At 39.4% G+C, this 27450-nt stretch overlaps 1 protein-coding gene across 1 annotated transcript; it reads left to right on the plus strand.

Annotated features, from left to right (window-relative positions):
* Positions 1 to 726: 726 nt before the first annotated feature.
* On the plus strand, positions 727 to 27450 carry LOC148043047 (IgGFc-binding protein-like). Its single transcript, XM_087728014.1, has 11 exons — positions 727 to 730; positions 11446 to 12648; positions 13340 to 13539; positions 14503 to 14641; positions 18319 to 18920; positions 19544 to 20108; positions 21581 to 22176; positions 22662 to 23232; positions 24382 to 24581; positions 25057 to 25437; positions 26383 to 27450. The coding sequence occupies exons 1-11, from the start codon at positions 727 to 729 to the stop codon at positions 26674 to 26676; spliced, it is 4755 nt and encodes a 1584-aa protein (XP_087584140.1). The 3' UTR covers positions 26677 to 27450.

The raw sequence follows: 27450 nt of genomic DNA on the forward strand, positions 1-27450 counted from the left end.
ACCATTCATGTAGTTCTGGAATATATTCAGGAACCAGCTGCTGAAAGTTTGGTGTGACCATTTTTTTTTCACATTATAAAGCCAAACAAAAGTGAAAACAGATGCATTAAGCCCCAATGCAGTCCTACAGATAGTCCTCAACTTATGACCACAATTGGGACCAGATTTTCCATTGGTAAGTCAGGCAGTTGTTAAATGAGTTTTACTGGAGATGCAAGCAGCTTGTGAGCCATGGCTGTACATGATATAAAATAGTCTTTCCCAACCCTGGCAGCTGGAAAGTGTGGGGAATTCTGGGAATTGAAATCCACACAGCTGCAAGTGGCCAAAGGTGAAAAACATTGCTGTAACATATATAAAATCGATTAGATTTTGTCATTTATTATCTTGCAAGGATGTTGGGGGGATAGTTACTGGCTGGGAACAGAAACAAGAGAGGCAGGACAGGACTTATTAATACAATGGCAACATTCATAGTGTAATTTCTGATCACCTCATGGATGAATTGATAACAACAAATCAATAGCCAATAACTCTCAGTCAGAATTCTCCAATAACTGGTAGGCTAATTTCATTCCTCACATCTCCGTAATGGGAGGCACTTATGGCTTCTCCCCACTTTTGTAGCTCTACTATCCAATCATGCTGTGAAAGGAACATTTTCAACCTTCTACAGATTCTGTTTTCTGCAAGGCTGCTGTTGATTCAAAGAAAGATTCACCAGGTATGGGTGAGTCAAACAATAATTGATGTCAATTTTATTTGCCTCCCTTGTAAATCAGATTCATTCAACTGCAAACTACTACATGTTTTCCTTCAATTTAATATTGATTTGAGCAAATATATCAGAAGCAATTCTGTGGACCAACTGTATCAGAGGTGGGTTCCTACCAGTTCGCACCTATTCGGTAGAACCGGTTCATCAAATCTACCGAACCGGTTAGAAGAGGTTCCACCAGTGGACCCGGAAAGCAGGCCACACCTACAGAAGAGGTTCCAAAATTTTTTGAAACCCACCACTGGTCCTTGGATATGATTATTCTACACTATCATGCTATATTTATAAAACTCAGGGCCTCTGTGAAAGGTAAGGATGACTACTGCGTTTGTGGTGCAATCAGAACATTGCGTGTGTTGAAGTTGTTTTAACGCAAACCAAAGATGCCTTTTAAAAACCAAGTTTACATCCTATTCTTATGCATGCCAGTGCTGTGTGTGAGGTAATTTAAGGTGGTTCTGACAAGTGTCGTTGGCATCTTCATATCCAGTCACATGGGCGGCAAGCCACTCCCATCCGGTCACATGGGTGGCAAGCCACTCCCACAAAAGAGGCCACACCCACAGAATAGGTTCGAACATTTTTTGAAACCCACCACTGAACTGTATAGTAGGTTGTTCTGATCCCCACCTTGTCCGTTCAGAAACGAAAGCCAAACAGAACGTTCAAAGGAATGTTTTTATCAGTCCCGGATCTTGCTGGCTGCGAGCCCAAAATAAACACAGATAAATGCTCTGGCAAAAGTCCTCACTCATAAACTACTACAAAACAGAATTATATAAATCAAGTCACTTATCCAAATGCTTTTCTCGATGGTTGCCCACGAACGGAGAACGTTGACTAGAACAGAAATGGAACGTTGACTTCTGCAACCAGGGCATGGCACCATCAGTCTTTTATCCGCATGAGGAGATCCTAACGAGTAACAGCTGCTTGTTATCATCTCCTGTGAGTCCTCAATTGTTCCTTACATGGTCAGCCCTTCTCCTGCGTGCATCCCGAAACAACTCACAGGAAGTTTCTGTGTCAGCCTCTCTCACTGATCCAAGGCTCAGTCATTACCTGGGGACCAACTAGCCTCTCTGAGCCCTGCTCGGAGTCAGAACCCTGTCCAGGGCCCTCCACCTCCTCCAGGTCTGACTCATAGGGCCCCTCGCTGTCAGAATCTGATAGCAGCTCCAAAGGCTCCTGCAGAGCCACAACAGTACGTAATATCCAAATCTCATTAACTTATGGTTATCTATCATGGTTCAGGTGGTTGAATGATCCAACTCTCTTTTGCAGAGTTGCCTCTTAGGTTACTAGCATTTTTATTTCTGATCACATAATTGGGAAAGAAAGTGCTAAGTGATTTCATTCAAATTTGTAATTGGATTGCCAAACAAATCAGCCAGTGTGTCATGGTTAAGGCTTCCCCTTTATTTTTCCAAGTAATAACCACAGTCTTCTTGGTATGACTGATAATTCCACAGAAATTCATTGTTTTTATCTCTGCATCTATAAAAAGGAGAAGAAACACTGATAAAAATAGAAGGAGAAGAATTTTCCCTTCTCTTCTTTCTCTGTCAGACCAAGGCTGATTTCTTGGGTTGAAGGTAAGCAAGATTTTTTTACATTGAGCATTAAGTGACTTCTAAACTGCTCCAGCAAACTAAACAAGAAATGATACTTGAGTTTTCTCAATTAAGCTTCAGGTTTTTCCCCTCTTTGAATCTAGAATTTTAGAAAAAAATATATTGGCAATGAAGAACAGGAGAACTCTTCACCTTATCAAATGAGGTTCTGCTCCAAGTTTTTCACCTATGCGTCTATTAAAGTATCTATATAGGAAAGGATGGAGCACTCAATCTGATCAGTTCAGGTTTTAGAAAATGGAAAATTCTATTCCAAAGGATTTGAAGACAAGTTGATGACATAAGTAAACTTTGTCGAAGCATAAAGAAGAACTCATTTCTTTCCACTTTTAACAATGCTGTCAGTCTAAGAAATATAGACCAGTCTAGAGTCATATTTTGAATTTTAAAGTTGTGGGCTGGTGGGAATCCTAACAATGAAGAAGGGTATATGGTAGGTATTTTTCCTGTAGTATATAAACTTCTACATCTGCTTCTTTGAACTGCTTCCATTAGCACGAATGTGTCATTCAACAGATTTGTTTGCTTTGTAATGCACTGTTTTTTTTCTAGGTTTTTAAAATTTTTGTGGGTGTGTGCTTGCATGGGTTCTTGTGCAAATGTTGGGGGTTGAGTTCAGTGTGTGTTTTTCTCTTAACATGTGTGATTTTCTTTCATGAAATCAATCAATATTACAGCTATGTGAAGCTTCTGTTTGAAGGTAATGCAACCAAATTGGCCCTTTGATTTAAATAGATGAACCAAATTGCTGGATCAATTCAATGCTTCAGATCAAATCAAATGCACTCAATTGAGTTCAAAAATTTCATGGACTTTTGTGCATGCCCGACGTACATATTGAATTGATTTATCTCTTGAAACCGAAGCACAAATTTGAATTAGATACTAGCTGTTTTATAACCCCAGAATGAATAGTGGATCTGAAAATTCAATACTGTATGCAGTTTGGGAATTACTTTCCAACTTTGCTATTTACGCTATTTAAGCTTTTTTTTTTTAAAAAAAAGCTCACTGATTTGTTTTTATTTTTAAAAAAGCATTTTGAGCCCAATAACACCCACCTATAAGCATCCATGAGAGCTATGATGTCATAACACATTTTGACCAAAACTCTAATTGCCAAGGATGCCCATGCACTCATCAGGGCAGCCATTTTGTGAGAGCACCTGCTACATTTTCTTACATATCAAATATACCCCTGGTTTTACTTATTTGGCCTTAAAGCACAGTCTTACACATATTTGCTCATAGATTAAAGGGGGCATTTTGTCAGCTTAATGCAGGCAGGAGTAGAGTCTAGAGAGCAATTTTTCCTTACTTCACCCACTCTTACTCAGATTCAAATTCTCTCAAAAGTCTCATAGCAATAGCAATAGCAGTTAGACTTATATACCGCTTCATAGGGCTTTCAGCACTCTCTAAGCAGTTTACAGAGTCAGCATATCGCCCCCACAATCTGGGTCCTCATTTTACCAGCCTCGGAGGGATGGAAGGCTGAGTCAACCCTGAGCCGGTGAGATTTGAACCGCTGAGCTGTAGAATTAGCAGTCAGCTGAAGTGGCTGCAGTACTGCACCCCAACTACTGCGCCACCTCGGCTCTCGTCCCCTAGTCATGAGGACTAGTTCTTTAACTAAAGCTGCAACACTGAGGCATTTGCATATATTTATTGGCTCTGACCAAAGATGAGTCATTTATTTCATATAGTGTGAATTATACCAAATAATCACACAAAGATGGGCGGGAACATTTAAAAAAAATTATTTCTGGTCAGAACTAATGCCTTAAAAAAAGTGCACCAAATCTCCTTACAACAGGTATTGTATGCAGTTCATATATTACATCGGCATTTCTGATTGGCTGCTTAAATTTACCTCACCAGCTACCTTATCTTTTGGCGGGCTTTTTAATCCCTGGATTGATTTGCCTAACACCCTCAAGGGGGCGCCTAATAACACACTATATGTAACCCTTTTCCCTTCTAGAAACTTCTAGCCTCCCTTGTGTTGCCCTCCCATTGATACCAGTGTCAACATATTGAACCAAATATTCAAAAAATAAAGAATATTTTGGGTGCCTTTAAATATCACTGACTGATTATTGATCTGCTATCAAATTGGTGCCATTTCTTAATGACCACTTTGATTTTCTCTGGTCTTTCACGGGTGTCCCATCGTCAGTATAAATGAGCTTATGCACTTTGCTGCTGGTCATCCTTTTCCCTTCCATCTTCCCCAGCAACACAGGCTCCTCCAGAGAGGTGGATCATTGCATAATGTGCCCCAACCATCATCATTAATAATAGTTATACTTGGGAGCGATATCTTCAATTTACCCGTGACTCCTGATGAGTGGATTGTCACCAACTGCTTCAGGACTATTATAGAGTTATAACTCCCAGCCAGGGCCACCGAGGGGATTATGAAGGGCTGGAAAAAGACTAATAGCCCCCCCATACACACACAACCTCCTACACATGGGCACAAAAATCAATAATGTCATAATTGTACGTTTATTCAAACATACTTGCAAATATATTAAAAAGAGGAACAGGCACTTCTGTAAAAGATAATAAAAACAATAAATGCACATTAGTATATAAACAATAATGAAACAAAATACATAAGCAATGCATTCAATAAAGGTTATGTCAAATAAGGCTGCAAGGCGGTTTTGCTGTGCACACAGAGTATAGAGTATGAAGTATCTATCCAACATTGTTTTTCTTTTAAAAAATTTGGCTTTGTAAAAATTTAAAAACAAATTTCCCTTTGAGCTCCATGGGCCCCGGAACAATGTACTGGTTGCACTCCCCTCTCCTCAGGCCTTTTCCCCACCTCCTGTTTCCTGGCCTTTTACTGCTACATCAAACTGGCTGTCAATCATGGTTTGACAAACTAATTATCATCATTTCTCCTTTTAATTTCATGCCAGTTATGATGATGTCTGCATGGTGACAGCTGGGCTTTGTTTCCCCAGTGGATCTGGGGGTGCAGGATGTGTCGGTGCAGGGAGAAAAAAAATCCTTAATCTCTTCTCCTTTTGTAGGTATGGCACTGAGAAGACTTCTCCTCCTTTTGGCAGGTTTGGCCCAAATCTGTGGTGAGTAAACTGGACTGTTTGATGTATATTTCTGTTATTTCAAATGCATGGAAGGAATTTTGGGGTGTCTCTGTATTTGCCCACACATGGAGGGAATGCTGAGCTTGGAACTATTTCTCCTCAAGATCGTTTTAAAGTAAGGTGACCAGATTTTCAGATTGGTAAAGAGGGACACCTTTGACCGGGGGGGGGGGGGCTTGATTAAAAATTTTATACAGAGCAACAAAAATTTTCATACAATGCAAAAATAGTATTGTAATATTTTTTTTATTTCAACATAACTACAATTTACAAATATAAATTGTAACTGTTGCCAAACATCAAAATTTTGATCACGTGACCATGAGGATGCTGCAACAGTAGCTAAGTGTGAAAATGATCACTAAGTGTGAAAAATGGTCATCAGTCACTTTTTTCAATGCTATTGTAACTTTGGTCACTATACCACCTTTCTTGCCACAGTTCTTAAGTGAATAACTGCAGCTGATAAGTTAGTAACATAAGTGAATCTGGTTTCCCCATTTGACTTTGTCAAAAGGTGATTATATGACACCAGAACACTGAAACCATCATAAATACGAATCTGTTGCCAAAATTTTGATCACGTGACCATGAGGATGCTGCAACGGTCACTAAGTGTGAAAATGGTCGCTAAGTGTGAAAAATGGTCATCAGTCACTTTTTTCAATGCCATTGTAACTTTAGTCACTATACCACCTTTCTTGCCACAGTTCTTAAGTGAATAACTGCAGCTGGTATTTTGTATTTTGGACAGAATCTTTTTTTAAGTAGTCTAAGACTATTTAAAAAAAGAATCCACACAGAATAAAACTATTTAAAAAAATCCTATGCACAATAAATAAAATATTATTTTAAAATACATTAAAAAAATAAAAGAAAAAAACCTAGCTCACTTACCAGCAGGCAAGCACATATAATGTTCAGACTGTAAAACTCCTAGGAATATTTTTTTAAACCTGAAATATTGCTTCACACACACCTACCAGAATTATCTAATTACCTAATTCTGGCAGGTTGACCAAAAGATCTTATCTATAATCAGTAGATTAGAATTAATGATAATAATTACAATAAGGATATAGTAAGCATCAGAAAAAAATGCTTTGGATCATGTGAAATGATAAATATAGCACCATCTGCAACTTTTTAAAGCAGATGCTTTCTAATTTTAAGGAAAAACATTTTTAGGGCAACAAAAATGTTATACAATAGAACCTCTAGTCACGAACGCTTCTGACCAAAATATTCACATTCCCCCCCGCCCCCCGGCTGATTTCCCCTTCTGCACCATTTTTTTTGTAAGCGCCAAATTTCCAAAATTAGGTTTAATTCATGACCAAATAAGTTTGCGACCAAAGTTATGGAACAAATTATTGTTGTGACCAGAGGTTCTACTGTATTCATGCCTTTACATACTCTATACCACCTCAAAATGTTGCACAGCCTTCATAAGTTTCTAATACAGGTCAAATTAAATACAACATCAAAACCATAAAAAAGTAAAATTAACCTGGCTGGAAAATCCTATGCCTGTCTTGCTATTATTACTGACACACTTGCTGCAGTATTTGATGGCTAAAAGAAAAAAAATATTGTTAAAGTGTGTATTATGTTCACTCCCATGTCTTGTCTGCTGCGTTGATTTTGAATTCATTAAAAGAGCTTATTTTACATCAAATCCCTCTCATATTATTCTCCTATGTTCAATAAACCCTAAGAGACAGCATACTATACATGAAATTCCTGTAACTGTATATTTAGTAAATTGTGGAGCTGAGTTTATCCAATTAACTCAGTTTTTGGACTTGAGTAACCACATACAATAAAGGAAATAAAACTATTTAGAATGAAATGTAGTTGGCTATTTGTGATTAAGGGTGTCGTGCAGAAACAATTATAGTTTTGATCAGGAAAATACCCTAATAAAACCCTTTTGTTCTTTCAGGGTTTTTTTTTAACCTTGCTTTGGGAACAAAAACCATTCTTGCTACTACAGCCTCAATTTAGTCCTGCATTCTGTCTCCAATAGCTACTAGGCAAATAGTCCAGGATATCTCATCATGTTGGCAAAATTAGGTGATAGTCATCTCTTTGTTGTTTGTTGCTAACATCTGGTAACCAGAAGTATACAATTGCTCCACAGGAAGGCTTCATATTTGCTTTCCTGGTAAATATCAATTCAATGATTTTTCCATGGCACATCATAGTGTTACACATATTGTTTTGAATAAAAAAACAGCAACTGCACATTTTTAAAAACCTACATTATTTTAAAATACATTAAAAAATAAAAGAAAAAAACCCAGCTCACTTACCAGTAGGCAGGAACTCCAAGTCAATCCAGAATGATATAGATGTTAATACAAAGAACTGAGCAAATTAAAATGGTGAAATAGTCCCAGGGAAATATTTTTCAAAGAAAAATGAGGAGCCACCATTTTTTCCCACACGAGCCGACCTCCAACCTCCGTGCCCCTCCCATACGGGAAATTCAGGAAGGAACAGTTGCTACTACTCTACCGAGACAGGAAGACCATTTAATTCATAATTTAGGATTATTATTATTATTATTATTATTATTATTATTATTATTATTATTATTATTATTATTGTACAATTGTATCACAGCGGCCAGTTGTTTCGCCGGATTTGGCATTGGTTACTAGTCGGGCCCCACCCAGGGGCCTAGGACGTCGTAACGTATTTTCGTAATATGCGTGCAGATCCAAGCAGTGCGGCTTTTTGCATTTGACTGATGGTGATTTTGTCAATTTTTAACTGTTTTAAATGTAATTCCAGTGCTTTTGGAATAGCACCCAGTGTGCCAATTACCACTGGAATTACCACTGCTGGTTTGTGCCATAGTTGTTGAATTTCGATTTTTAAGTCCTGGTATCTTGCGATTTTTTCATGTTCCTTCTCGGCGACCCTGCTATCACCTGGTATTGCGATGTCTATGATTGTGACCTTATTTTTCTCAACCAGTGTGATGTCTGGTGTATTATGCGCCAGTATTTTGTCGGTTTGTATACGGAAATCCCACAAGATCTTGACCATCTGATTTTCTGTGACTTTTTCAGGCTGATGTTCCCACCAGTTTGTTGCTGTTTTAATATTATAATTTTTGCACAAATTCCAATGGATCATTTGTGCTACTGAATTGTGCCGCAATTTATAATCAGTCTGCGCGATTTTTTTACAGCAGCTGAGTATGTGATCAACAGTTTCGTCAGCTTCTTTGCAAAGTCTGCATTTGGCATCACCAGAGGATTTTTCGATTTTGGCCTTAATGGCATTTGTGCGGATAGCTTGTTCTTGCGCAGCCAGGATTAGTGACTCTGTTTCTTTCTTTAATGTACCTGTTTTTAACCATAACCAAGTTTGTTTCCTGTCCACTTTATCTTTTATTTTTTCCAGAAATTGACCATGCAGTGCTTTGTTCTGCCAACTCTCCATTCTTGATTTTATCACATCTTTTCTGTATTCTTGTTTTGTCTGTTGGGCCTTCAGTAGATTTTTGTTCTTTACTTCGATTAATAGATGTTCTTGACTTTCTTTTAAATAATCAGCCAGTGCATGTTTTTCTTCTTCAACTGTTTGCTTCACTTGTAATAATCCTCTGCCACCTGATTTTCGGGGCAGGTACAGTCTATCAGTATCACCACGTGGATGTAGACTGTAGTGCATTGTCATTAGTTTCCTGGTTTTTCGGTCCAAAAGGTCCAAATCAGTTTGTGTCCAGTTAACTATGCCAGCTGTGTATCTTATAACTGGTATTGCCCAGGTATTTATGGCCTTGATTGTATTTCCACCATTCAATTTAGATTTCAAAATTTTCCTAACTCTGTTGGTGTACTCTCGTCTGACAATAGTTTTTACTTCTCCATGCTTGATGTTATCCAACTGCAGAATGCCTAAGTATTTGTAGGCTTCATTTTCTTTGCATTTAATTAGTTGGCCATTGGGCATTTCAATTCCCTCAGATGCAGTGATTTTGCCCCTTTTTATGGATACAGTGGCGCATTTTTCCATGCCAAACTGCATTGAAATATCGGTGCTGAATACTCGGACTGTATTTGTCAATGATTGGATTTCTATTTCTGACTTTCCATAGAGTTTCAAATCATCCATATATAGTAAATGCGAAATTTTTTCAGCTTTTTTGGCTGTTTGGTAGCCTAATTTCATTTTTTTTTAAGATTACTGATAGTGGGATCATTGCGATGATGAAGAGAAGAGGTGAAAGTGAATCACCCTGGAAAATTCCTCGCTTGATATTAACCATTCCGTAGCTCTCATTCCCTACTGCCAACTCAGTTCTCCATTGTTTCATTGCCTTTTCAGTAAAGGATGTAATATTTTTGCTAATGCCAGTTGTTTCTAAGCATTTTATGATCCAACTATGTGGCAGTGAGTCAAATGCCTTTTTGTAATCAATCCTGACCATATTCAAGTTCGTTTTTCTGTTCTTACAATTTTCTAATATCATTTTATCAATTAGAAGCTGATCTTTTGTGCCCCTGCTCCTTCTTTTGTTGCCTTTTTGCTCTACTGGCAAGATGTTGTTTGTTTCCAAATAATCCATCATGTTATCTGCAATAATGCCTGTGAGTAATTTGAAGGTTGTTGGCAAGCATGTTATTGGTCTATAGTTTTCAGGTGTTGTTCCTTTAGTTGGATCTTTCTGAATCAAGTATGTTTTTCCAGTTGTCAACCATTCATCAATTTGGCCCTTTTGTAAAATTTCATTCAGTTGCCTGGCCAATATTGCATGTAAACTGGTCAGATATTTGAGCCAGAAACCATGTAATTGGTCCTTTCCAGGTGATGTCCAATTCTTTACCTTTTTAACTCGATTTTTGACCATCTCAGTTGTTATTTCTAATACTTGCATTTGTTTGTTGCCAATGCTTTTCTCAAAGTCATGTATCCACTTTGCTTCCTTGTTGTAGTCCTTTGCATTTTCCCACAATTCTTTCCAGAATTCAACTGTGGCCTGTTTTTCTGGTTTTTCACTTTTGGTGTCACCATTCACATTATTATTATTATTATTATTATTATTATTATTATTATTATTATTATTATTATTATTATTGTACAATTGTATCACAGCGGCCAGTTGTTCCATTTTTATGTGCTTTCGAACTGCTAGGTTGCAGAAGCTGGGACAAGTAATGGGAGCTCACTCTGTTATGCGGCACTAGAGATTCAAACTGCCAAACTGTCAACCGTTCTGATTGACAAGCTCAGCGTATTAGCCACAACCACTGCATCCCATGCATGCATGCATGCATGCATACATACATACATACATACATACATACATACATACACACACACACACACACGCACACACACAAAATGGATTACAAATTTTATATCGAGTGGCCTTCATTTTCTATCCAGAATTTCATTTAAAAATAATAATAATCCAGGTTTAAATTTGTTGATCCATTTAGAAAGCACAGCATTGTGAAGAGGGATCTGAAGTTTACTTCTTCCTTGTGAGAACTCAGAAAAACTGCTGTCCAACTATGCAGTCCATTCAGACCAAAAATGTATTTTTTTTAAATAATACTTGCTCCTTTAAAGAACCACCAGGATGCTTTAGAGAAGTGGATGGGAGGAAGACTTGATAAATTGTTTCTACAAAAGCAAACCGTTTTTATTATACCAGTTTCCCAAAATAGGCTATGCTCATGTGGTAATTATGATTAAACTTTACTTAAGCCGAATCTTTATGATCAGTCTTTATCTATCATCCTCAAGTTGTTAGGATCAGTCGGTCATCTGAGGTGGGCACATAGAAATGGTAAGTTTAACAGAGCCAAATCCAAAGAGGAAAGTATCCTAATTTAATACAAAAGTAGATCTATCCACTCCTACAAGACCTTCTTTTTTTCTTTTTCAGGAACTTGTCATTTAAGTTCCCGGGGGAAGAGTTTTGTTACCGCCTTCATGCAAAATTACAATCCTGGACAAGCTACTCAAAAGCTTGAGCTGTACATCTCTGGATATAATTTTGTGACAAATATTACAGTGTCAACAAGCAATACAATACTACACAAAACCATCAATGAAGGAGAAGTCATTTCCATTCAATTACCACAGTCCTTAGCAATGGTGGGAAGTGACAAATTTAATAAGACGGTGCTGATCGAAGCTGACCAAGACATTTCTGTCATCTCCTACAATTACTTGCCTTTTACAAGTGAGGGAACAATCACCTATCCCATCCACCAGCTGGGACAGTTATATTATGTGGTCACCCCCACAGGAAATGGCATAAAAGAATTTGCTATCATAACCCATGAGGTTCTCACAAAAGTGACCATCCACCTGAAAGGCACTGTGACATACAAAAGTAAGGTTTATGGTCCTGGGTCCATCTTGATGACTGACCTCAAGGCCTTTGAAGCAATTCAGCTGCAAAGCACAGAAGATTTATCAGGCACCAGGATTGAATCGACCAAACCTGTGGCTGTCTTGAGTGGACATAAGTGTGTTTCCAAGTTCACAGCCTGTGATCATGTTGTTGAGCAGCTCCTGCCAGTTCAGAGCTGGGGAACCACCTTCATTGTCCCTCCTGCTCCTTTCCAGACACAATATGATATTGCGTATATTGTTTCTGCAGAGAACACTTTACTCAAATATCAATCAAGCTCCAAGAAGGAATCTCGTACTCTGGTGGCTGGAGAAGTGGTTCAACTTGAAATCCCGGCCTCTCAACCACTTTTTATCTCTGCTGATGCTAGAATCCAAGTCTTGTTTTTTTTCACTGGTGCTAAAAGAGGAGACGATTCCTATGACCCTTTCTTCATGAACATCCCTGCCATAACATGCTATTGCAATTCATACCGCATTTATGGAATGAAAAACTTCACACATTATGCCATGATTATAGCCAAATCCTCAGAATCTGGTAGGATCACAATGGAAGGCAGGACGGTAAGTTGGACACAGATCCCAGGTACCAAATATTCATGGGCTGAAGAAGATGTGGAGATAACAGATCGTGCCCTGTCAGTGGAACACGAGAACTCTCCATTTGGACTTTTCGTCTTTGGAGTTCGTAAATCTGATGGCTACGGTACTGCTGCTCTTTGTTCTTCAGGTAAGTATCCTCATAAATTGATGAAGCTGTTTACGTTGTTATTAGATTTGAATAGAAACACAGGTGGTTCATCTTTCTCAGGGATCACTTTGGGGTCTATAATTCCGCCTGCAAGTTTTTCTTCTCAAAGATCCCTCTCACCCATTCCACCCATTCCCTCTGGCTATTGTGAGAATGCAGGGACCATTGCTTCACATGAATACTCTGATCCCATTCCCCCCAGATCCTGAAGTAATGGAAAATTCTTTAACTTTCAGTCTACTAAAAAAGTGCATGAGATAAATCACTAAAGACTCTCCTCTTGCCATTCATATGAAGTACATTACACTATGTGGGGTTTCTTGCTGAGAACTGGAATGACTGATTGGAAAGTGTGAGGGTGTTTCCAACCATAAATCAACTCAGCTTTCAAAGCCAGCTCAGCTCATAGGTCCAGAGCTGCTCCTAAGCCGGGACAAAGCTCATGTCTGCTGACATTGAAAACTGATATTGAAATCTCAGTGTAAAAAAACCCTTCGTAATAAAAATATAAAATGTGTCTCAGATCCTTAAAGGGAATCCTATGGAGCATCTGAGCAGTACATTCAATGGGTAGCTACGTCCACTTCATTCCATTTTCCTCTGCCTTGAGTAACACCCAAGAAATGTCAACTAATATGAACCGTATCAATATTTATTTTTTCCAATGTAGTTCCAAGCTGCCCAGTCAATAGCCACTATCGGGTCTGTGCCAACCTGTGCCCCACTAGTTGTGCCAAGATCAATAACCCTGATCCATGCCCGGACACCTGTGCAAAAGGATGCCAGTGCGATGCCGGCTTCTTCTTTGATGGCCTTTCCTGTGTTTCTGTGGAAACCTGTGGCTGTTCCCAAGATGGACACGACTATGAGGTTAGCAAATATATAGATAGTCTTCACCTTACAAACACAATTTCTGCTGCTCAGTGATGACAGTTGTTAGGGGACTTGTGCCTATTTTGCAACCTCTTTGGCCACATTGGATAAGTGAAGCATGGCATCACTAGGAAAATCTGGCTTCCCCCATTGACTTTGCTTGTCAGCTTCCAGCTGGGAAGGTTACAAATGATAATCAAGGGAGAATGCTTCTTTTATACCAGTTGCTAAGGGCACAAATTTTGATAATGTGACCATGGGGATGCCGCAATTATGAATATGCTGCAACAGTCATAAGTTTGAAAACAGTTCAGGAGTCCCTTTTTTCTAATGCTATGGTATATTTGAATAATCACTAAGCAAATAGTTTTAAGTCGAGGACTACATGCAGGCTACCTTCATCCAGTACCAGAGATATATGTGCATGTATATGGAAACATATGATTTTTCATGATCATTATTTAAAAAAATCTTACTGGTGAACTTCCTTTCAGTATTATGTTACACAGTTGAGGTTTTAAATTGTACAGGCTGACTTAAAACCACAAATTTTTCCATCAAACACTGAATAAGTATCTAAAGCATTCTTTTTCTTGCTATACCACTGGTGATTATTTCCATGGATATTCCTTCTAAATTGACAATGTCTAAATGAATCTATTGGGAAATATGAAAATCTGACTAACATTCTATTGCGGATCTTTGCAAAGAGGTCACCTTTTTAGAATCTAAGGTCATAAATGAACTCAAAGAAAATAATAATACGAAAATAAGAGAGGAATATCTTCTGCTACCTAGAATTGAACTCAGAGCCTCCTGACTGTGAGGCAAGAACTCCACCTCTAGGCCACCATGGCATTCCATAAATTCAAATAAATAATATAATTAAATAAAATTTACATCCCAAAGTCAATATATGTCTATATTGTAATTCTGAAAATCTCTGTTTCTTCCTACCAGCCCCATGAGACAGTTCTGCTGAATACCTGCCAGGAAAAATGTACTTGTGTCCCCGGTAAAGGGCTCCTATGTGAGGCTCATTCTTGTGCTGCTGATGAAACCTGCCGCCTTCAAGAAGAAGTCCTGACCTGTGTTAAGGGTAAATATTCATTCCTTTATGTTCACTGGCTAAGTATCCTTGGCAAAAGATAATTGTAGCTTGAGAACTATAGCCCAAGACAGTGTGGACTTCAACTCCCAGAGTTCCTCAGTCAGCTGTTTTAGAACGGTGGCTGAAATGGGTTCTTAATGGTTCAGAGTTATCTCAAAATACGATTCTCGGGATATTTATCCACAGGGAAGACAATCCAAACAAAGGGGAAAAGGTGAAATGTGCATATTGTCTTAAACCAATGATACCAATCAGTAAAAGATGCTCATGGGCCATAGTGTGACATTTTGTCCTGTCTGAAGGTCACATGGGCATAGAGGGAGGTATTGCACTGTCACTATAGTAGATGTGATTGATCTATATATATAGAAGGGGGAGAAGCGGGTGATGGTGTGATAAAAGGGTAAAATTGTTACCTGAGTTAGATATCTGAAGTTGCCAATGGCTCTTATGTACCTGCTGTCATTCTTGACTTTTTGACAACCATAAACAAGAATAAAGATGGGGAAGTATCCTAATTTAATGTATAATGAGATCTATCCTCTCCTAAGAGTCCTTCTTTGTTTCAGAAACTTGTCATTTAAGTTCCCGGGGGAAGCATTTTGTTACTGCCTTCATGCAAAATTACAATCCTGGACAAGCTACTCAAAAGCTTGAGCTTTACATCTCTGGATATAATTTTGTGACAAATATTACAGTGTCAACAAGCAATACAATACTGCACAAAACCATCAATGAAGGAGAAGTCATTTCCATTCAATTACCACAGTCCTTAACAATGGTGGGAAGTGACAAATTTAATAAGGCGGTGCTGATCGAAGCTGACCAAGACATTTCTGTCATCTCCTACAATTACTTGCCTTTTTCAAGTGAGGGAACAATCACCTATCCCATCCACCAGCTGGGACATTTATATTATGTGGTCACCCCCACAGGAAGTGGCACAAAGGAATTTGCTATCATAGCCCATGAGGTTCTCACAAAAGTGACCATCCACCTGAAAGGCACTGTGAGATACAAAAGCAAGGTTTATGGTCCTGGGTCCATCTTGATGACTGACCTCAAGGCCTTTGAAGCAATTCAGCTGCAAAGCACAGAAGATTTATCAGGCACCAGGATTGAATCGACTAAACCTGTGGCTGTCTTGAGTGGACATACCTGTGTTTCCAAGTTCACAACCTGTGATCATGTTGTTGAGCAGCTCCTGCCAGTTCAGAGCTGGGGAACCACCTTCATCGTCCCTCCTCTTTCTTTCCAGACAAAATTTGATATTGCGTATATTTTTTCTGCAGAGAACACTTTACTCAAATATCAATCCAGCTCCAGGAAAGAATCTCTTCCTCTGGTGGCTGGAGAAGTCGTTCAAATTGAGATCCCGGCCTCTCAACCACTTTTTATCTCTGCTGATGCTAGAATCCAAGTCTTGTTTTTTTTTACTGGTGCTAAAAGAGGAGATGATTCCTATGACCCTTTCCTCATGAACATCCCTGCCATAACATGCTATTGCAAATCATACCGCATTTATGGAATGAAGAACTTCACAAATCATGCCATGATTATAGCCAAATCCTCAGAATCGGGTAGGATCACAATGGAAGGCAGGACGATCCAGTGGACACAGATCCCAGAAACAAAATATTCATGGGCTGAAGAAGACATGGAGATAACAGATCGTGCCCTGTCAGTGGAACACGAGAACACTCCATTTGGACTTTTTGTCTTTGGAGGTGGAAAATCTGATGGCTACGGCACTGCTGCTCTTTGTTCTTCAGGTAAGTATCCTCATAAATTGACAGTGATGGTAGTGGTGATGATGATGATGATTTCTGTCTTTTAAAGCTGGTTCTTATTAGAATATACGTTTAAATGTTTAAAGCTTTATTGGATACTCAGATTGCTCATATGGAACTGGGGCCACTTTCAATCCATTATATTTTCCACTGACTTCTCTATTCGGAAATCAAGCCGAGTTGATCTAGATTCTATTTGCAGCTAACCAGGAGGAGAATGCAAAGACAATAAGCATGGTGACTACAATCACTTCACATCCTTACATATTAAAATCTCCTTAATTTTCACTCTATGGAAAAAAGGAACAAAAGAATTACCCACAGCAGTAAACACTCTCTCTCACTCTCTCTCTTTCACTTTCTCCCCCTCCCTCCATCTCCTTTATCCGTTCATCTTTGTATTGCCATTTGCTGAGAAACTTGGCATGACAGATTACAAGATGTAAAGTGTATCCATTAAATATAACATGCAGTGTGTACTTTGAAAATAGCAGGATTGCATTCTTTGTCATCCAGGGCATGTTTTGGTGTGGGTAACCTTGGCTAAGGGAGCCAGTGGAAATTTCGTCTGAGCAAAAGCACTGAGATGCAAGTAAGTGAAGCTCAGAGGGGGGAGAGGAAAGAGTGATGCAAATCTGAGATCCAGAAGGGGAGATGATGCAGCACGAAATATAAAGCAAGCGAGATCCTTGTAAAACAGCAGAGCCCAAAACCAAACAGCATCAACATCGATGCAGATTGCAGATAATATGGTCATCCCATTTTGCTTACAAATGCATTCATTGTGGGCAAGATTTCTTTGGCCTGTGTGGTATGGATCCTCTTTCCATGATTAAATCTCATGAAATGTCCATGGGAGTAGATTTTGACTTGCTTGGACTGCAAGTCCGGATATTTCACTGAAAAATAAACTGACAATAAATCAAATGTTTATAAGCAAGATTAAATGTGAAATTGATTTGCATTTCTCTTGTATTTGAATATTTGTTTATTTTGACTTAAATGCTGCTCTAATCACTGAGTTGCTTCCAAAACAGAAATAAAATAAAAAACTAAATTCTTGAATATAACAGAATCTAATGGTAGAAACAAAGTCGTAAGCCAAAGTCCAAATGATCCATGGTTTCATTATTTCCCTACCAACCCACCCAACCTTAAAGTGTGAAGTAATACGTCTAAAACTTTAGGAATAGAAAAAAGAAATATTACAGGATAGGCTTGTTTTTTTCTTCCATGGTTCCCTGTACTCTGTAAATAATGTTTTGTTAACTGGCAAATAAGAGATGGGGGAGTAAATGGAAAGTACTAACTTTTTCTCCTCTTGCTATGTGGGTAAGACAATGTTTCTCAACTTTGGCGGTTTGAAGATGTGTGGACTTGGCTTGCTGGTGGATTCTGGGAGTTGAAGTCCACACATCTTCAAACTGCCAAGGTTAAGAAACACTAAGTGTAAAAGTATTTTTCTTCCTTCCACCCATTCCTGTATTACTTTTCCACTGCTTATTCATCATTTTTCAGTAATTAAGCCGAACAAGTGCAGTCCAGTAGCATCTTATCCAACCAACCAATTTTATTACAAGGTGTTGGCTTTTGTGGCTCTTTGCATCTGATGAAGGGTGTGCAGCTCACAAAGGCTTCTGCCTTTTAATAAAATAGGTTCCGTCTGATTTTTTTCCCTCTCATAAACTAACACAACTCTCCTCCCACAATGCAGAGTTTCCTGCATAAAGATGCTTTCCTCTCTTCCCAAAGCTTTAAAAGGACTTTCTTTTGCCTTCTCTTTCAAAATCCCACAAGGAAAGCCTGCTACTCCTTTGATTATCCAGAACCAATGTGAATCTTTTTCTTCTTTTGCATTAGACACACAGGGTGTAGTCCCAATATCCTGCCCTGAGAACAGCCACTATGAAACCTGTGGAAATGCCTGTCCAGCCACCTGCTCTGACCGTTCTGCTCCCAGCACCTGTAACAACACCTGTGCGCAAATCTGCCAGTGTGACGAAGGCTTTGTCCGCAGCGGTGAGAAGTGCATTCCGGTAGACACCTGCAATTGCATTTACCAAGGCGTGACCTATAAGGCAGGGGAAGAGTTCTGGGGAGATGAAGACTGCCAGAGTCATTGCAAGTGTGATGCCAAATTAGGCAAGGCTATATGCCAAAAGTCTTCTTGCAAGGGCAAGAGAAAATGCAGCGTGGTCAATGGTGTCCGGGGATGCCATGCTGTCAGTTACAAGACCTGCATAGGAACCGGAGACCCTCACTATACAACCTTTGATGGGAAGAAATACGATTTCATGGGAACCTGCATTTACCAAATGGCTGGGCTCTGCTCCCAGGATCCTTCTCTGACCCCATTTTTGGTCACCGTGGAGAATAACCACCGAGGCAACAAGGCAGTGTCCTACACCAAAGTGGTGACCCTGGAAATCTACAACTTTACCATCAGTATGAGCCAAGAGTTTCCCGAAAAGATCCAGGTATGTAAACTAATCCAAGGGGGTGTTCAAATGTCCTATTAATAAACAAAAAAAGAGTCATTGCAAGTTTCAGGTTCTCAGGCATAAGAGCTTCATAGGTGTTAAGTTCTCAATGTTTCTTAGTTGTTGTATGGAGGTTTAGCTATGATTCAAACCAGGATGGGATTATAGTTGCAGATTTAAGGGGTCAAATATATGGGACTTGCACAGGCCAAAATGTTATCATGCTTAATTTAATGCCCCAATATAAATGTTGAAATAGCAAAATAATCTTCTGCAAGGTGGAATCCCACGAAATCCTTTTCAAGACTTATTAGTCTCACACAAGAATTTTCATGAGAAAGGCAAAATTGCATATAATTTTTACAACTTATTTTATTTGTTATATTGTTTCATCTTCTAGGGCCAAATTTAAATTACATCTTTTCCATTTGTTTTTTTCCTATGTCTAAATTTATTGTTATTAAATAGTGATAGAATTCTTACTTTGCTTATTTGTCAAACAGCCCATGGAGTGGAATAGGGGAGATGATGAGTCTGAAATCTAATAAGACCAAATCTACTCTTTAATTTGAAATAATTATTAGTGGCTTGACTATTTTTTTTTCTATATTTTAATTCAGGTCAATGGCATCTTTGTGGAACTGCCCTTCTCCTATGAAAATAAACTGAGCATCTACCAGAGTGGAGTTCACGGCTTCATCAAGACAGACTTTGATCTGCGTGTCAGCTTTGACTGGTACAGCTATGCCAGGGTCATCGTTCCCGACTCTTACGCCAATGCACTCTGTGGCCTATGTGGTAATGCCAATGAAGATCAAAATGATGACTTTCTCATGAAAGATGGAACCCAAGCAGAGGATGAAATTCAATTTGCAAACAGCTGGAAGGTGGAAGATATTCCTGGCTGCTCTTCTGGATGCACCAAAAATTGCCCAGTGTGCAGTGACGCTGATAAACAAACCTACCAAGGCCCATCCTACTGTGGGATTCTTACAAGAAAGAGTGGGCCTTTCAGGCAATGCCATGATGCCATTGATCCTCAGTCTTATCTTGATGATTGTGTCTATGATACCTGCACATATCAAGGTCACCATGAGGCCCTCTGTATTGCCATCAGCTCCTATGTGACAGCATGTCAAGCTCAAGGCATCCAAGTTGAGGAGTGGAGATCACCATCCTTCTGCAGTAAGTCTTCCCTCCTGCATTCAAAGTTTACCGTGTTTTCTCCAAAATAAGACAGGGTCTTGTTTTCTTTTGAAACCCCCCCCCCGAAATAAGCACTTGGCCTTATTTTTGGGGAGGTCTTATTATTTTTGAGGTGCAGGAGGCAGTGAGTATGGTCACCTCATGACTGCTGCTGTTTTACAATATTTTCGGGGATGTCTTATTTTCGGGGAAACAAAATAGCTGGCATAAGAGATGAAAGAGAGCCTAAATCCAGTAATAGAAATGGGAGAGTCATTTGATGAAGAGCCCCATTTATATCACAGTAGCCTTTCTCAACTTGGTGCCCCCCAGATGTGTTTGAAGCACAACACGTCTGAAATAGTGGCAAGTTCAGCAAGGTAATGTTCCAATGATCTGCGGATCTACGATCTGTGATAAACTGAAATCACCAGCCTGAATTAGAAATAGGAAAGAAATATTAAAATAAGAGCAATCCTTCCCCCAAATATATTAAGCATCAGAGTGGTTGTGAATTAACAATGCAACCTGTATGCAATTTTACAGAACAGAAAACATTTATATTTAACAGAGTTTAAACCCAATATTAATCCTCCCACCCCATTTTTTTCTGTAATTATTGTAATAATAATTCTATAATATATTTTGAACTCTGACCCATTGTTCATTGATATATTGTTTCAGTTCAATGCCTTAAGGATTTTTTTTTAAGATGGATGCAACTATAGTTACTGTGGTTGTAATAAATATTGATTTCCTATAGCAAATTAATGGGACATAGGTGGAACAAGTTTAATTTAGATTCAACCCTTATACAGAAGTATTAAATGGCTAGTATCAGAACCACTCTATCAACATAAAATACCTTGTCTTGTCCAATAAAAGTTTCTCTTTCCCTTTGACTCTACCCTTTCAATGAATTCATTCCGAGGAATACGTTTGCTTTAATATTCACAGACATTTTCCTGCATAATCCTCTCCATAGGTACTCCCTTTTGGCTGACTTTTCCTAGCGTGCACATTTTCTGAATAAAATATTTCATAGGAAGAGGTCACACTGCCTCAGTGTTGTAAAAGCTGGAATTTCAAGCCAGCATCACCAATGGATGTGTAGTTTAACCACATTTGAGAATGCAAGGATGAAGAATAAGAGTGTTGGGAGGGACATTGGATTCTTCTAGTCCAACCCTTTGCACAAACACAACACCCTATAATATTCTAGACAAGTGGCTGTCTAGTCTCTTCTTAAAAACCTCCAGTGATGGAGCATCTACAACTTCTGAAGGCAGGCCGTTCCACTGATTAATTGTTCTCACTGTTAGAAAATTTCTCCTTAGTTCTACATTGATTCTCTCCTTGAATAGTTTCAATTAATTGTTTGCTATCTTGCCTTCTAGTGCTTTGGAAAACAGGTTAACCCCTCTTCTTTGTGATAATTTGATAAGAAATATTCTCTTTATTCTGTTCTTCAGGTATGTCTTGCCCACCTAACACCCACTATGAGCTCTGTGGCAGTGGTTGTCCAGCCACATGCAAGAGCCTCATCTCACCGCAGAAGTGTGATGTTCCATGCCTGGAAGGATGTTTTTGTGACTCTGGATATATCCGCAGTGGGGATCAGTGTGTTTCAAATGCAAACTGTGGCTGTTTTGACCAAGGCCGATACTACAAACTGGGAGAAGAGTTTTATCCCACCACTTCCTGTGAGAAAAAGTGCATCTGCAAGGATAACGCAACCATAGAATGTCAAAAGTTCTCTTGTGGAGAATATGAGGTTTGCAAGATTGTAAAAGGCGTTCAAGGCTGCCACCCCATAGGCTATGGAAAGGCCATTGTATTAGGGGAACCTCATTTCATTTCCTTTGATGGAAGGCATTTTGAACTCTACGGCTCCTGTACTTACACCTTAGCTCAAGTCTGCCAGCACAATCCTCAGCTCCAGAACTTCACTGTGTGGGTAGAGAATGAGAAGCTTGGTGATGGTCCTTTAATTCTAATCCGGAATCTGAAGGTCTTCATTCATGGTTCCACAATCACCCTTCAGAGGGGACTAAAGTGGCAGGCCACGGTAGGTGAAAGAGCTTATCACTAGGAAGTTTATTTTATGGGTTTTTATTATCATATTTGGGGAAAAGGCTTTGAATCCTAGAGCCAGCAAACTGTTTGGAGAATAGGGGCTACACCCCCACACAGACATTTTATTTGGTCTTTGTATAACTGCAGAGAACATGGAAATATTGCAGGGATGGCTCCCAAATGACTGGAAACAGAAATCTCTGTCTTTTTCTTTTAATAAAACAGGTGCATTAAATTTATTAGGGGTTTAATGCAGCACAATCAAGCAGAAAAACTCAGTTTTACATTCAGCAGTGACGTTGCTTCTTAATCTCAGAAGACTCAGGATTTCAAAAAAAGGGGGGAGGGAGATTTGGGAGGTAATGCATGCTTTGTATTTCTGATGATTTTCCTAATGCAAAAGCAATGTGAAATGAGCATTAAATTCTATGCATGTAAAACCAGAAATATCCTCAATTTCATTCTTTGTTGGTACAGGTGGATGGACAGTTGTATACCCTGCCAATGAATGCAGCTGATGGGAAATTCTGGATCACCCAAGAAGGGAACAACATCATTATCTCTACAACCTTTGGCCTCACAGTCCTATATGATACTTCTTCATATATTCAGGTTTCTGTGCCCAGTACTTACATGGGTCATATGTGTGGCCTAGCTGGCAACTTCAATGGGGATCCAAAGGATGACTTCATGCTACCTAATGGAAAACTCACTGAAAATGTGGAAGAATTTGTGGCTTCTTGGAAGGTCCCAGTGAATGGTGTAATTTGTTCTGATGGCTGTGGGGACAGATGTCCCGTCTGCAACAAAGCCCAGAAAACAAAATATGAAGCCGAGAATTTCTGTGGAATGATCCCCTCCAAGACAGGTCCATTCATAGGCTGCCATTCACTGGTGGACCCTGCAGAATATTTTGAGCACTGTTTGAATGAGGCCTGCACAACCAATGAGGCTCAAGAGTCCCTTTGTCGAAGTCTTCAAGCCTATGTAGCTGCTTGCCAGGCATCTGGTGCCAACATTAGAGCCTGGAGAAGCTCTTCCTTCTGCCGTAAGTTTGTAGGAAGTTACTTTCCATAAATAGCCAACTCTCTGCCTCAAATGTCTTCGTCTATCTTCCTGTGCCTTGCCTTACTATTCTTATTCATGGCTGAGTCTATCCAGTTCCCAACCATTTAAATCCTAACATCCTCTAGTGCTTAACCAACCATGGATGCATCCTGATTCAAAGAGATTCCAGAGTTGTTTAGGCAATTACTGTGTTTCCCCAAAAATAACACCTATCCCAAAAATAAGCCCTACCATGGTTTTTGCTACTGTGCACAATATAAGCCCTATCCCCAAAACAAGGCCTTCTTAAGCATCTGCACAACTGCCCAGCTGCCCATTCCATCTGGTTGTTTGTGGTGTCCTGGCCGCAAGACCTCCTGCCCTGCCACAATGAAGCAGAAGAAGTGGGCCTCCCATGTCCTCTTCAAGTACATGGACAAAGAAAGAAGTAATTTCCCTCAAAGTGAGACCTAGTTCTTATTTTGAAGCCCAAAAGATATTAAGAGTGGGTCTTATTTTTGAAAAAACATGGGCCTCGCATGTACTCTTCAAGTCATTCCCCCAAAATAAGACCTATTTTAGATTCAGGTTTAGGTTTATTGACATTTGTATGCTGCCCACTCCCTAGGGACTTTGGGCGGCTTACAGACAAGACAAAGGGACATATATAAAAATAAAAATACATTTTTTAAAATTACACATCATGCATACTGCTTAGAGTGGGGCTGGATACTAATCATCAGCCCCAGACCTGCCTTGGTTCTTATTTTGGAGCCCAAAAGAAATTAAGACTGGGTCTTATTTTTGAAAAAACATGGGTACTTGTTCCAAGAATCCTTAACTTTATTGCTTACTTGCTTATAATCTCTCAATATTTTACTCAGGTTCTTTGTTATGTCATTCGTGCCAAAGTGAAGGAGGATGGAAGAGGAATAATTTGTGGGCCTAATTGTTTTGGTTAGGTTCTTAGGCTCCAGGGAGACAAGATGCCTCTCTAGATTGTACTCTTCTCCCCTGGAAGATGTGATTGTTAGTCCTTAGCACTTTCTTAGTGCAGTATTTCTCATTTGGGCAATTTTAGGAGATGTGGACTTCACTTCCGGGAATTCCCTAGCCATTTTAATCTATTTGCTTCTTCTGCTTTCCACAGCTCTCACCTGTCCGGCCCACAGCCACTATGAGCCATGTACCAGAACTTGTGATTCCACCTGTGCCGCCTTGTCTAGTCCAAGTCAGTGTTCAGAGAACTGCTTTGAAGGCTGTCAGTGTGATGAGGACTATGTCTTTGATGGATCTCAGTGTGTAACCATGAAGCAATGTGGCTGCACATATCGCGGAGCCTACCTCAAGGTAATTTCTCTCTCCCTTGATGTGGCTGAGAGCAGAAAGGGGCTATTTCTCATGGGATGGAGACTAGGAGTGATTCCTGACAGACTACAGACTTACAACAGTTCATTTAGTGACCATTCAAAGTTACAACGACACTGAAAAAAGTGACTTTATGACTATCTGTCAAAGTTATGACCTTTGCATCATCCCCATGGTTGTGTGATCAAGACTCAGATGTTTGGCAACTGGTTCATATTTATGACGGTTGCAGTGTCCTGAGGTCACACAATCACTTTTTGCAACTTTTTGACAAGTCAAGTCAATGGACAAGCCAAATTCACTTAACAACCGGATTACTAACTTAACAACTTCAGTGATTCACTTAACAACTGTGACAAAATGTCATAAAATGGGGCAAAACTCAAAAATTGGAAGAACGGAGGGAGGGAGGGAATGCTTTCCTTATTGTAACTGACTCTGGGACTTTGCTCAACAGATCGGCGAGCACATTTACTCGAAAGGCTGCACAAAAAAATGCATCTGCCAGTCAGCAGGCCACCTCCAGTGCAACGAAAGCAGCTGCCAGCTTGGAGAGACCTGTGCCCTTCGGGAAGGCGTGCGTGGCTGCGTGACGCTGGAAACTCAATGCCAACTCACTGCCCAAGCGCGGTTCACTTCTTTTGATGGTGCCACGGGGAGATATTCCTGCAGTGGAGTCTACGAAATAGCTTCTCTTTGTGACCAGAACTCTGCCTCCTGGTTCAGGCTGTTAGTGAGCGTTGGAAAAGTATATACGAAGGAGATGGTGGTTGGAAAATCTGTCTTCTTTTACTTTCGAGGTGGCTTCATTCAGATAATAAACCGAGAAAGGTTTTGGGTAAGTGAAAATCAAGAGCAAATCAAGAAGTTATGGAAGACTTAGTAGCCTTCAACATACATTCTTCAAAGTCTCTCTACCCCCTACCCCCCATCTCCACCCCACCCTACCCCTAGAAGAATCCTTCATAAATTCTGGCTGGAGAATGCAGATGGGACAATTCATACTCTACCCTTAATCAGCTTTACATATTTAAACAATAATGTTGCCTTTTAAATTTGGTAGTAGTAACTGAATAAAAGATAGTCTCCTTTGAGTCAAGCTAGATTCTGGTTGAATTAATGGACACTCCTCTGTTATACAGAAAATGTTGCTACTGCCATGTTCAGGAATGCTCTTTGATATTTCAGTAAAGGGGCAGTTGAAACATTTTATTATAGAATAAAATACAAAGACACAAAACAAATAGTAGGACTGTGGGGAGGAGAAAGTGAAAGAAAAATGAGGAGGGGAGAGATAAAAAAATATTGACTTCCGACTCCCTCTATTGCAGTAGAATAAGGCATTAAACCTCAACTTTTTATGTTTCCATAATATTAGAAACTAGCCATTTCTATAACGATAAATCAATCTAATCAGTAAAACCCTAAATCAAAGTTTCATGTTTTTCCAACTCAAGGAAACCCCTTTCAATTACTAACCAAGTTTCCATTGCTTGCCTTCCAAATCTAGACTATAATAGTCAGGAACAGGTATAAACGAATGAGTTGACACCTGATGAAAAAAGTATGCAGATGTTTTTGCAAAAAATGGGGTGATACCTAATATCTTCTTTTCTTTCTAATCAGCTGTTGTCTGCAAGACATCTGATCTCTTGCAAAAGATTTTGTAATTAAGCTGAGGACTATTTGAGTAGATTCAAAGGAAGAAAACAAACATTTAAAAATGGATGCGGGGATGTTTTCAAGTTGCTAACTGTTTTCCTACCTCAATCATGTTTTCCAGGTAAACGGTCAGAATATAAAGCTGCCATATGAGAACAGCCCTGTGTCCATGAGGAAAATTCAAGATAAAATTGTTATTGACCATGATTCTGAAGTGCAAGTTTATCTCCATCCTGATGGGATGGTGACAATGGCAGCCAAGGAGAGCCTCAGAGGGAAGCTGTGTGCCGCCTGTGGAAACTTCAACAAGGACCATTTGGATGACTTGAAGCTGGCCAGTGGAGAGAGAACAAATAATTTCGATGAAGTACTCAAGTCCTGGGAGGCGGAAGATTTTCTTGAAAATTGCTTCTAGATTGTTCCATCTGTGCTTGCGATCTGATGTAACTAGACTACAGCAAAGCACAAGGAAAGCCCAACATTTTGTGTAGGATATGGTCAAATACTTTTTTAGGAGAAACAGCATTCTTGATATCCCAGAGTTTCAGCTTCTCTTTGAAGGACATCCCAGAAACATCCCTCAAAAGTGACATTTCAGAATCTCTAAACCCACAAATAATGGAACAGACAACTTTGATTAATTTCTGCATTTGGGAGGAATTATTGTTAGCCTCACTAGGTAGATCAGACCAGAAAATCACAAGAAATCTGAAACCACTATTATTGAGACTGGCTGTAGTAGTAGAATCTTGCAAATCTGACTCTGTTCTACAGCCTCCTTATACTCCAGGGAATTAGAGAGATGTCTGCCTGAGATACTTTAGAATGTAATCTTCCTGCTAAGGACTTCATCTCCTTTTGCCTAGGTTAACAATTCCTGCATATCTCTGTCAAGATTATGACCTGTCAAGATGTTAAAGAAGAGATGGATAAAAGCCTTCTAATAGCATGGGAGGGAAATTTTGGCTATGAGATTGAAATGGGCAAATGGTGGGATCTATGGAGTAAGACTATTAAACTTACAATATCTACAGCGTTTAAAGAAAACATATACAAGATGGTTTATAGGTGGCACTTCCCCCCAATGAGGTTAGCCAAAATGTTTCCAGGGTTATCTCCACTGTGTTGGAAATGTGGAAGAAAGGATGGCACATTGTACCATATTTGGTGGTCCTGTACTGAGGCCACG

Source organism: Thamnophis sirtalis, unplaced genomic scaffold (assembly GCF_051295495.1).
Source record: "Thamnophis sirtalis isolate CommonGarterSnake01/CBP01778 unplaced genomic scaffold, rThaSir2_p1.2 scaffold_13, whole genome shotgun sequence".
NCBI lineage: Eukaryota > Metazoa > Chordata > Lepidosauria > Squamata > Natricidae > Thamnophis > Thamnophis sirtalis.